This window comes from Bombyx mori, chromosome 5 (genome assembly GCF_030269925.1).
Source record: "Bombyx mori chromosome 5, ASM3026992v2".
In the NCBI taxonomy this organism is placed as follows: Eukaryota; Metazoa; Arthropoda; class Insecta; order Lepidoptera; family Bombycidae; genus Bombyx; species Bombyx mori.
In genome coordinates, this window is record NC_085111.1 from 11,143,469 (window position 1) to 11,156,255 (window position 12,787).

General features: G+C 35.7%; 2 protein-coding genes across 7 annotated transcripts in view; one reads left to right on the forward strand and one right to left on the reverse strand.

Annotated features, from left to right (window-relative positions):
- Positions 1 to 12,787, reverse strand: part of LOC101738942 (luciferin sulfotransferase) — a 343,088-nt gene that overhangs the window by 116,139 nt on the left and 214,162 nt on the right. The gene's annotated exons all lie outside the window — the stretch shown is intronic.
- Positions 1 to 12,787, forward strand: part of LOC101738670 (agrin) — a 182,069-nt gene that overhangs the window by 64,359 nt on the left and 104,923 nt on the right. The window contains exon 1 of one of the 6 annotated variants that reach the window (XM_062668709.1): positions 7,820 to 8,522. The exons of 4 other annotated variants lie outside the window; for them this stretch is intronic. In XM_062668709.1, the coding sequence (XP_062524693.1) occupies positions 7,997 to 8,522 (526 nt within the window). In that variant the 5' untranslated portion in view covers positions 7,820 to 7,996. Of the gene's footprint in view, positions 1 to 7,819; positions 8,523 to 12,787 lie in introns of those variants that run through there. One more of the 6 variants, XM_038010937.2, reaches the window with a different exon arrangement.

Here is a 12,787-nt window from a genome sequence, read left to right on the forward strand (position 1 = left end):
AAACGAAAACATTGTATATATATATATATATATATATATATATATATATATATATATATATATATATATATATATATATATATATATATATATATACATTGGTGCTATATTAACGAGAAAATCATAAGGCATTTTTTTTTTATTGCCTTTGTAGGCAGACGGGCATACGGCCCTCCTGGTGGTGAGTGGTTACCGTCACCCATGGACTTCAGCAATGCCAGGGGCAGAGCCAAGCCGCTGCCTACCAAGTTTAAGTTTAATAATAATTTTATAAGTTTTTCATTTATTCAGAACGGTTTTTTTTGCTTTCACAAATGAGTCTCACTGCGTCCGGGTCTGCATAAAATAACAATTGAAGCGAATGAGCATTGTACTGCCACGTTGCAGTCGTGGGACACAATTTGTTGGACATTTCACTTGTGTGTCGTCGTTACAAAGCCACGAATCGAGCTGACGCGAAACTATAGATAGCTAGATGTACAGAATTAGTGTTTTTTACCCTTATTGTTCTGTGTGACTCCACATTTTTCCTTGATACATTTTTTTTCTAGAACACCCACACTTAGCGCACTCAGTCAGAGCTGTCTCGTTAGCTGAATTCGATAAACGTTGAAACGATTGAAATGATTCGAATCCCAGCCCTCGAACATAGCGCTTATTCTTATTTATATTTCTTTTATAAATTCTCTTGAGTGCGACTCCATCGCTATTCTAGTTTCGCCTCAGCGGAGGTAATATTTTATTTAAGTGTCTTTTCAATGTAGTCCAATACTTTAGCGAATGGCAGTGGCAGGCGACACGGCTCTGTTTAATCTCGCTGTTGGGCGTGGGCGTTTCATTTTTGCGGGAATAACAACTACGCGTCAGCGCCAACTGCTACAAAGACCTAAGTATTAATATTACATCTTTTCTGTTTCACACAACGTGCGGCCTGTCGAAAGTTTCGCTTGTTTTCGGCTAATGAACTTGTGTTGCAAATATGTGGTGCGGTAACGTCTGGACTTAATTAAAGGCAGTTTTAAACTCGGACAAGTTTATAAAATATTTAATCGCTTTGTAACACGTTACATTCCGGGGATTCCGTGCGCGACATCATCGAGTTCACCGTAAACTTTACGTTTTATAGAGATAATTTACAAATCATGTGCATTTAAGAGATTAGATCTGTGTTTATTTGAAACAAGGTTATTATATTAATGTGAACGGTCATATATATTATCTACTAATCTGCTTAGTAGCTATTTCATGTTCCACTCGATGTCCAAGTCTTACCGGAGACCATAGATTTGACGCCACAGACTATGAGACGTTAGTTTAAAATCTAGATTGTTTTAGAGTAACAGCTACGTATTAAATCGTATGGCTTCTTCACGAGAGAGAAGAAACAGTATTACCCAGCGCAGTCACGTGGTGTCGTCATCAGTAATATCGCGCGTTTTGATACAATTAGCCGATGCTACTGCTCAATCGTAGAAATCGTTTCTGTATAGCTGAGGTACGTATTTACTTAGAAAAACTGAAGTTTAAGCTCACACAGTCGATATTGATAAGAGTATACAGCGCTTCTTATCACGCCAGGACCGCGGCAATCGCGGTAGTAATAGCTCGATGCTAGTGGTTAAAAATATTAAGACACAAAATAAAATTAAAGACATTTGATTTAGAAGCACAAGTTTCTTTGAGTTATCCTCAAGTATGTTTGGGTTCAGTTCAATCATCTATGCTCGATGGTAAGTGGAACAAACGACCACAAAATGCAATTATGGGACGCTGTCCGCCGCAGATATTTCATGAAAGCGTTCCATACCCATTGCTAACTATGAAAGTACTTATCTATACCAATATTATAAAGAGGAAAGAGTTGTTTGTTTGTTTGTTTGTATTGAATAGGCTCGGAAACTATTGAACTGTTCTGAAAAATACTTTTTCTGTTTGTAAGCTACACTTTTCCCGAGTGACATTTTTTTTGAGAAAAATTACGGATCCTTACTAAAACTCCAATAATGTAACCCAAGGTGTAAAAAAATTACCTAAAATATTCTTGGCATCGCGTGCCCTGCGAAAACTATTGATGATAGAATAAATTAATGTACTACGGCTTTGTAGAACACATTATTATTTACAAAAAGTGTCGCGACAGCATATGTCTAAGTATTATAGTAATGCCGCAATAAGAGTTCTTTTAATTAAAAAAATAAAACAACGTCAAATATCGTTGAAATTTTTGTTAAAGACACGAGCGGAGCCAGAGCAAGCCGCTTGTATAGCAATATAGAGATGAGGTTCTGCCACGAAATACTAATTAAGATGGAATGTAGTACGTTCAAATTCTTTTTAGTAATCAAATTATAAAACCATATGTGATTACTGGATTGATCTCTGTCTGGATCGGCTAATTTATTTATTTTATTTAAAATAATAAGCATAAGTTGAACATTATTATACAATAATCGATTATGTATTCGAAGTAATCTTTCATGAAATTCTATGTGTATCGTTGAAGCAAATACGCGCTTTTGTTGTGCGATGTTTCGTGATTATTTTTTTTATAGAACTAAACACTACTCTGTTAATGTTTATTACTGAAGATAAACGAGCTTACGGTGCGGCTGATTTTAAGTTGTAGCCGCGATCCATGGGTTCTGGGAACTTATCGTGACCTAGTTAGTCAACCAAAAATAAAAACAAAAGAAATTTTGTTAAAAAAAAAAGCATATTTTTAATGTTTTAATGAAATACTTGAAATTACTTTTACGATTAAATTTTATAATATATTTTTGTATAAAAACGCGAGGTTCAACTACATAGTTTTAAGTATGTCTACGATTGGGGAATATAGAAAAAAATTACATATTATATAAAAAAATATCATTATGTTTAATGTTCGCTCATTTTTTTGTTGTTATTTTTTCCTTTAAGGTGAAAAAACATAAACGAACTGTTTCCATACATTTTTAAATGAGGACTATAAGGCTTATTAAAGAAAGGAGACAAAATATTATAAATATTTATTATATTATTTTTAAATATTTGCTTATTTAATTTAGATCAATGGTTAAAAGTACCGAAGCTTTTATTAACATTTTAAATGTTTTTTCCTTAAAACCATATTCAATTCAACTTTCCATAAAATAACTTCGAAGTTATTTTGTTACGATCCTTCGCAATTAATAGAACCCCGAAAATTAACCACATATTGTTCATTAATTAATTAAAATAATAATATTCTTTTGAATTTAGACAACGGAACACTGTAATAACATTAGAAGATCTATAAGTATTATTGCAAGTCTTAATTAAAAAGGAAAAGTGTAGGAGACTATTTATTCTAGATTTTGATTAATTTTATCTCTCTCTCTCTCTCACATATATACAAAGTTTCTCCCTCCACATTTAGAAAATGCATAACGTATATTAGTATTTTCTTCTGAGCTATGCATTTATTTTATCGCCTACCCGCGTTGGGCTGGGTGGATAGGGTATGACGTTGAAGCAACTTCAGTCCTGTTGCTCAAAAAACCATGTCCGAGCCTCGGATGAGGAATTTACCCAGACATGCTGAAGTTTGTGCGGAGCGCCCGTGCCACCCTGTACCCACGAGACACCGAATCACCAGCTGTTGGTGCCACGAGCACCGGATTTTTCGTTCAGTGTAATATCTTGACTCCACCTAGATGTCGCTACCAAATCGTATCCTCGGCATACGTGGCTAGGTCAGGAAGTACAGTCATTTGGCAGTCAGATACTGTATCGCATCAAGCGTATAGATCAGCTTATAGATCTTCTTGCTGGATTTCCTTTATCAGTCCCCAAACGAGGGAACGTATATCGAGAGAGCACTCTTAGACACGCAAGTGAGGCCCGATATAATTGACAAAGATACGGCGCTCCGTCTCATACGAGGCAGCCTGTGATCGTCTGACTTCGAGGACAATAAAGAACATCAAGACTGTGAAGTTATTTAGTAACGTTGAGCAATTAATGTAGCTTTGCCTATTTCTGCCGTGAAGCAGTGATGCGTTTCGGTTTGAAGGGTGGGGGAGCCGTTGTAACCATACTGAGATCTTTAGAACTTATATCTCAAGGTGGGTGGCGCATTTACGTTGTAGATGTCTATGGGCTCCAATAACCACTTAACACTAGGTGGGCTAAGAACTCGTCCACCCATCTAAGCAATAAAAAAAAGAAAAAAAAAGAAAAAAGTTTTTCCGTGTGCAGTCTATTCAAAGAAATCATGTTGGAATTTTTTTGGGTGGTTTTAGTATTTATTTCAACTTAACCTAGAACTCCCGATTCGTGCTCAATTCAAGGAAGTGTTTTTATTTTTAGGCAAAATATTTGTTTCTCTAGACAGGCTGTCGAAGTCGTGATTCACCTGGAGCTTTGTGATTACTGGCAATCACAGACCATGACCCCGCCCATTTTGAGACGTAATGTAATTAGCGGGTGGCAATGTATCTATTAAAACCAGAGTGAACGACTGTTTCTGCGACTGGCATCTTGCTGCCTGTGAATATTATCTTACCAATACTATAAAACAAAAATAATGCAAGTAAAATTATGAGTAAATCGTAACTATCTGTATTAGTAATCGCCTTCTGGCTACGCTATCGCATTCTCCACGAACATGTCAGATGACTTGCTCGCCCACGCGTTGCCACGTGCATGCGATGCACCGAGCCTTGACAGTTGTCTCCACTGCCTACGTACCATAATTGATATTTATAACTGCATAAATATAACAGCTACGGACTTAAAACATGGGCTAACGAAACAAATAAAATTTTGGATCGACAAAAAAGTTATTTATTTTATTGTGTGCTTACAAAACGTATTTATTCTAACTAATATTATCAAACAATAAGTAATCTTTGATTATTTACAATAATCGCTTAATTCGGATACCAGTGACAGGCTTTTTCGCATTAAACGTGTATAATTTCCAAAAATATTCGAAATTGAGTTAATATGCGGAATTATTTGGTATCACCAGTTCTCATAAATACTGTCAAAAGAGCGTAGTTTATCTTTTTAGTATACCTTTGTTTTGACTACTATTAACAAAATTAATACACAATTTTAGCTTACTTTAAAAGACAGATAGTGTAACTGGTAAAAAAAAGGTTATAAGATAATTAATTTTAAAAATATCACATGTTAAACCTTTAAAACACTCTCCTGTAATATAAGTAAGTTTTGAGATTATACAGTTTTAATGCGAGAAGACGATTATGAGCGATATTCAAGTTCAGCTTTCCTGAAACACAGAAAAGAACCATTTTGTTTGTATTAGGCGGAAGCTTGGCAAAAAAAAAGCCAAATAAAAAGTAGTACGCTTACGACTCATAATTGTATCGTATAACGGTTCTCCTACTAATAAAACAGGAGTGTAGGATTGCAGAAATAGGCCGATTGGTGCCACCCACACTTGCGAGCTCACATTATATCGTATCGCCAGTAATTGCGTAAATTTATAATTTTTACATAATATACAATTTATACATATATATCGACGCTTGAACGGCAAACGTGACTAAGCGACAATAACTGCTTTGTACATAAATCATATGCAATAACCATATTCGATGCGCAAAAAAAAAATTGTTCTAGGTCTATTAAAACCATTTCAATCCTACAGCTAAATTCGTTAAAATAGATTTTTTTTCCGGTATATCATTCAACTTTAAATTAGTCTACTGTAAAGTTCACGCATTGTCGCTTAGTCACGTTTGCCTTTCAAGCGTCGATATGTATTTTTTTTATTGCTTAGATGGGTGGACAAGCTCACAGCCCACCTGGTGCTAAGTGGTTACCGGAGTCCATAAATGCGCCTCCCACCTTGAGATGTAAGTTCTAAGGTGTCAGTATAGTTACAACGGCTGCCCCACCTTTCAAGCCGAAACGGATTACTGCTTCACGGCAAAAATAGAAAGGGTGGTGCGGATTCACAAGAGGTCCTACCAGTAAATATATATATTGAAGCCATCACAAAATTAAGGATTTAAGAGGAAAAATTTCGCTTAATGCCATTCGGTGTAGATTGAGAGATTGTAGATGTCTATGGGCTCCAGTAACCACTTAACACCAGGTGGGCTGTGAGCTCGTCGACCCATCTAAGCAATAAAAAAAAAATTACAATATTTCTAAATAAAGAGAATCATACGTGTAATATTTCAATGTACGCTTCAAGTTGGTGATACGCTCACATCAGATTATTATTGTTCTCCAGTAACAATGTAAGCTAACTCAGAGCTCAGTCAGTTTTATAAGTCCGGGAGTAAAAGCTTCTTAGTTACGACGATGCAACAAGGCTTGTATGCAAAAAGTCTTTTAAATGTAGAGCATATAAATTCGATGTTGTCGGGGACGAGTTTTTATATAGGCTAGTTATAATTTTCACGAAAAACGAAGACATTACAGATATAGATATATACTTATTACCATAAACTTTATGACCTAAAATCAAACAATGTTGGTTACACATATTTTAACCTTAAATTTACGTGATACACCAGAAACATTCAAATGACTTACAGATGAATTGGATTTGGATACATAATAATAATCTCTTCAATTTTCTCAGTCTTCACACAATCGAGCACATCTACCTTTAAGTTTACAAAGATGAATGGAAGAATAAAAAAACCGTATTAACATCACGTAAATCATGATAGACATTTTAAACACCTATTAACAAGCAGTTTACCGTACTCATTTAAAAAAAAACGGCACTGCTTAATATTCCATGATACTTTTTATGTCTTCTAGCTTAAAGAAAATGAAAAATGGTAATCAAAGCTTGCGTATAATTACAAACAATATTGTTGACTCAGAAAAAAATGCCAACGTCCTTTTTAAGTAATAGATTTATCTTCTGGTATCAATTAATTTAATGAATATATATGTATTTACTTATAAAAAAACATTATAATAAAGAGTAAAAAAAAAAAATGAGTAATATTTTAAATATTACCATTATTAATTGAAGCATTCGAGAACTAATGAATAAAAACGATGAAGTCTTATCTATGGATGCGTTTGCATCAGACTTCTTCGGCAAGTACCTATTTTTTTTGCTAAATACTTGCATGCCCGGGACTACGGTTCTCCCTGTGCTTTGTACCATATTCCTTCCTTGGAGTGCGTTCGGAGAAATGACTTCAGATAAGTCCTTAGCGACAGGCAGTTTGGTTTTTTCCCGGGCATTGCTGACTTCCATTAGTGAGTATAGCCACTTACTCATGGTATAGAAGTAACAAAAACCGGTGTAGAAATAACAAAAAAATTATCCCAAAAAAATTTGAACTCAGTAAAACATTTCGACTCCAACCTTTACTTTAATATTTCAATAACATGAGCACGTTTCTATTTACATGCAAACAAACAGCAGTTCGCATTCATATAAAGTTGTTTAATAAGCAGGTAGCTGAAGCTTGACTTTACACAGTACTCAGGGCTCGTTGCTAAACATAACATCTAGTTTTCCTTATTATTTTTACCGCATATAATTTTCATGTTAGTCGCTATTTATGAATATTAGTTTTATTTTCAACATTTAGTTCAACTTATTAGATATGAAGCAGTTATAACGGCGCTTAGTAATTTGAAAGCTGAAATTAAAATGCTAATAAGGAGATTGTCACGAGAACTTTAATATATTATTATCAAGTTTTTGCTTATTGAGCTTTTAAAACGCAGGAGGTTTGTGTGCTGCTTTAATATTTATAGTAGACGGCTTACAGATGCCGTAGTGAGCTTAAGGATTTGCATACAACAGGTTGCACGTTGCAGTGGGTTCTACAAAGCCTCCAGTCGTGAGTAGCGAGGCAGGCTGCGCGCGCGCATCTGTACCTCTTGGCGATTATCCCGATGCTATCTCATAAGCCCACCGATCTATTTTACGTTCTCGTGCGAAAAAAAAACTTAGGTGTATTCATTCAATTATGTACATCGTTTTTGAAAGACCGCGCAAACGAATGCCAGTGAAATAATAAAAATGAAACGGCAAATTTATATTTTTGTGTTAGTGTTAATTTTTGCGACATGCACGGATCTCACGAAAAGAGATAAGTTCAGAAAGCGAAACACTATTATAAAAGCGAACGGAAATTTCACGCCGAGGTGCCCTTACGATAATACCGTTTTGAGACACAATAATGATACGTTGCGACAGTTGGTCGTTTCATCTAAGTACATTTTCACAGGGAAAATCTCAAGTGTGCAAAAACGGAAACGGGGTAAAGTAAAAGGCAGTGTTTTCAAAGTTTATATCAGGAGAGTTTTGAAAGGCGACGTGAATTTTTTGAGCGATATTTTAAATTTTGAAACGAGAACGTTTAATTCTTCGAACAGAGCGTATATATTGGCCGAAAGTAGGTCAGTGAAGCCACGATGCGCCGGCGTCGTCCGAAGAGGAGCAGCATTGTTCTTCAGTAGAGAATTATCTTATCCACTGAAGTTACTCGTGGATCCAATTCTGTCTAATATTGACACTGTAAGGAAGATAAAGTCAATTATCAAAGGTAATTTTAAGAATGCACGAATTACTTTATATTTCCTTTTTTAATCTTGGTACTTTGGAAGTTACCAAAACTATAACAAGAGCCAAAAAAGAATATATTTTTTACACCGGGTTTTATTTTTTATACAAAATACCCACCCTTTGGAGTAATGAGATTACCCAGTAAGTTAGCAGTAGTCTGTGCTTCTTGTTCTCGTGTGGTCACAGAGTTTTTTTTACAATAAAATCATTTTTTCTTACACTATTTTTAATTCAAATTTATTTTCTATTTTTTAGTTGGATTTTCTATAAAAGCATATTTTTTAGTTTTTCTAAACTATTATTTATTTTTCATTTTTTAGTTGAATTTCAATTATGTCCATTTTTTATTCTATTTTTCAAAAATATCCTCTGAATCAGTCGTTAACTTATCCGAGAAATAGGTGATCGGCGCACCTGATAGTTTCCCTTCTTGGTCATGACGCAGACACTGCGGGTCTCAGGAAAACAAAAGATATCTAATCCTGATTATCCTAGTAAAGATAATGGATCAAACTGTTTAAAATATTGAATTGTCATCGGTCCTTAATAAGTATGCCAAATTTCGAGTTAATCCGACGTTTTGAAGGGGGTCAAAATCATGATCAAAAATTCCGTTACATACTAACATACTTTTTCTTTTTCACCACCTTATCCCACTAGGTGGGGTCGGCACAGCTAATTTTTCTCTTCCATTCTCTTCTATTGGCCGTCATCTAAACTAACATACGTATGAAGCTAATAAAAGTGTATTAAAAACGAAGAACATTATACATTATTCTATCAAATATGAATTATGCAAAGTATATAAATTAAGCTTAATCAAAATTCAAGACAAATGAATCAGCTGAATCAGAACCTTTTGATCGTTCGTAAAAATGTTTAAAGAATACTTTGATTACATACGATCATTAATTATTAACGAAAGTAGTTCAGTTTTCTGCGAACGGAGAATTTTTATTTAATGGCTCATTTTTTAATCAATTTAAAAACTGTTCAAAAGGATACGTTTCAGTTAATATACAGAGAGTACTCTATGTTTAAAACTGTCATGAATGTTCAGCTTTGCCATTCAAATCGTGGATAAGAGCTTGTGGCAAAAGTGTGAAAATCAAGAAAATGAAGATCAAGATATTTTTTTTAATAAATACATCAGTGAATAACTCAATCGAGTAATTGACTACAAGAAGAGAGCGAACGTAAACTTAAATATAAATTCCGCTTCAATAATTAAGTTCTTTTTTTTTATGGCTTAGATGGGTGGACGAGCTCACAGCCCACTTGGTGTTAAGGGGTTACTGGAGCCCATAGACATCTACAGCGTAAATGCGCCACCCACCTTGAGACATAAGTTCTAAGGTCTCAGGTATAGTTACAACGGCTGCCCCACCCTTCAAACCGAAACGCATTACTGCTTCACGGCAGAAATAGGCAGGGAGGTGGTACCTACCCGCACGGACTCTCAAGAGGTCCTACCACCAGTAAAAAGTTCAAAGTTCAAATTACTGGTAGCGATTCCAAGGTGCAAATTGTGAAATAAATTGGAAAACGTAAGAATGAAACGGTAAAAAGATTTTTAATTATACACAGTACAAGTCTTAGTACCTGTTACGGTGATATTATTAATTTTACTTCCTATAACTTTCGATTGCAGGCGAGATATTATATCACCTAGTAGTAAATAATTGCTCATGGACGTTAGTAATTCAAGGGGCATAGTCAAGTTGCAGTCCAATGAGAATTACTATTTTAAGCCTCATTTGAAAAAGGACCTACACCCAAAAAACAGTAGAGGACAGCTATTAAACCTTAGACCATACTGAGACCTTAGAACTGATATCTCAAGGTGGGTGGCGCATTTACGTCGTAGATGTCTATGGGCTGCAGTAACCACTTAACACCAGGTGGGCTGTGAGCTCGCCCTCCATCTAAGCAATAAAAAAAATTAAACTAGTAAAATGCACACATTACAAATGATTATGATTTTGTGAAAAAAGTTACGTAATTTATTTTTCTGTCATAAAGATATGGAGTTATAACAATATTATTGTTCCTTTATGTTAAGCGAGTCTATATGATTCCGTCGTGTAGGTAAGAGTTGTAATAAAGGAAAACATAGCCATCTGAAAAATACAATTTACATAATACAATGTGTTAAGAGAGTTAGCGTGCCGCCGCGTAGGTACGTGCCGTATTCAGTATTTTTATGTAAACATTCACGGTAAGTGCTTTCCATAGTCTCATAAGCACAAACATGTGTAGGTAGATTTGGTAGTATGTGCATATTTGATGTCGTTCCTTGGTGACGTACCGCCGCTTTATCTTAAGATGATAATCGGGTGTGAATTGCTGGACCCGAAGGTGGACTGCTGTTGTAAAGTCGTAGAGCTACTAAGTTTCGGATACGGTATACGAATTAACAGAGTCAATACGTAGATTTTACACGAGCATGCAAAATCAATTGGGTCCTGAGTTTTTTTTATTAGATAAAATTTACAGCCCACTTGATCTTAATTGGATCGAAGCCTATAGACACCACAGACTGAATGACATTGCCGATGTTGAATTTTTAATTATTTTGAAGCAATAGGTGTGCTACTCTTCACGGGAACACAATTTCATTGCCATGGTAACAGCTCCTTGTTTTGGTGGCCATACAAAGTAGTAGCAGATAGACACTGTAAGAAAATTGGTAATGATTCTTCTACTATCGAGTATAATCACCAAGTAGTAGTTCAAAATTGTTAAGATGTCATACTTTAGTTTCAGATGTGGCTTTTAGCTGGACAGACTAATATTACCATGATTATTTAAGATCTATTTATTTTTAATTTATTATAATTGAATTGAGTAACTTTATCAAAGTAATAGTAGAAATCATGGTATTTGAACTTTAAAAAAAGTAGATAATAGCGCTATGCGTTTTAATTGAAAGGGCACATCCTATTTGTGTTTTATTCTTCAGAGTTCTATGTTAAACTAAATTATGAACATAAAGTTCCACTCCTTGGTCTAAAATGTATTCGTAGAAACGGACTGTGGGCGTAGGTCTGTCGTGTCTACCGTGAGAAAACAGAATCAAAAATTGTACAATTGTGCTTTTAAGTGGACGTGGAAAACGAGTATCTTATTATTCGATCAATCTCGGGATATCCTTCGCTTTTGTTTTAAGGCCGCTCCGGTGTCATTAAGCTCTAATTGAGGAGATGCCCGTCTGTCTTATTCACGCCTCATGAGGGTGCCGGTCTACACTAATTGGAGGCTAATAAAAAGAATGTGCTATACGGTTGTGTTGTATAATTGTTAGTCGAATGATATGGTAGGCGTAATAAAACCAATCCTTTTGTTTCTTAAGATTATTTTGTTAGTTTAACGTTTTTTTGTAAAATAAGTTAAGATCACAGAAGAAATAGATGATTCCGAGGGCGTCTATTCTAAAGTTAAATCCATCGGAATATATTAAAATGTTAAAATAAAAACAAGAGCTGTTATAGATAAAAACATTTCTGCCCCGGAACAAGTGACCTACCGAGATGTCACATCGCCCCAGGACTATCAAGTTTATCGAGACCACCGACGAAGCCGAAGGATCGCGCCCTAGCCTCCGACAAATTTATTGACACTCTTTCAATTAAATCTATTGTTGCCGCGAACAAACACAGCGGTCATAACAGAATAAAACACGATAACTCGCCGCGTGTATCCGTAATGCGTTCCCATATCAACCGCCGCCCGCTCCGGTCGCCGTAAAAGGAGATTTATTAAAACTATTTGGAAACTGATTCGATCGAAACCGAACGATTTGACATTTAGATAAAGAATAAAATTTATTTTTCCCTCGGACGCGCCGCTCCGGCGGAGTGACAATGGAATAAAAAGGTTATAAAAATGCGACGGTTGCGGACGGTCGCCCACGTCCCGCGAGTGTAGTCGGCTGTTCACACACGGCCGGTGCGGCATATCTGGCGCGGTATGAGGCCGGCTGCCATGCTGGCAGATAAAACGCGACGACTGCGTTATTATAGGCCACCGCTACTCGTAAGCACGTGTAAATTTCTATGTGAGAACGTAGCAGATAAGCCATGAAGCGTGGGCGTAGAGAAAACTCATGGCGCCGAAAGAGGCCGCGGGCGCCGCACCGCCGCGCCATTGCAAACTTAACGCTTTTTGTGAAAACCAGTTATGCAACCATAGATTGTAGTAGGTTTAGTTTAATAAATTAATTGGATTTATCATGTGAATACCATT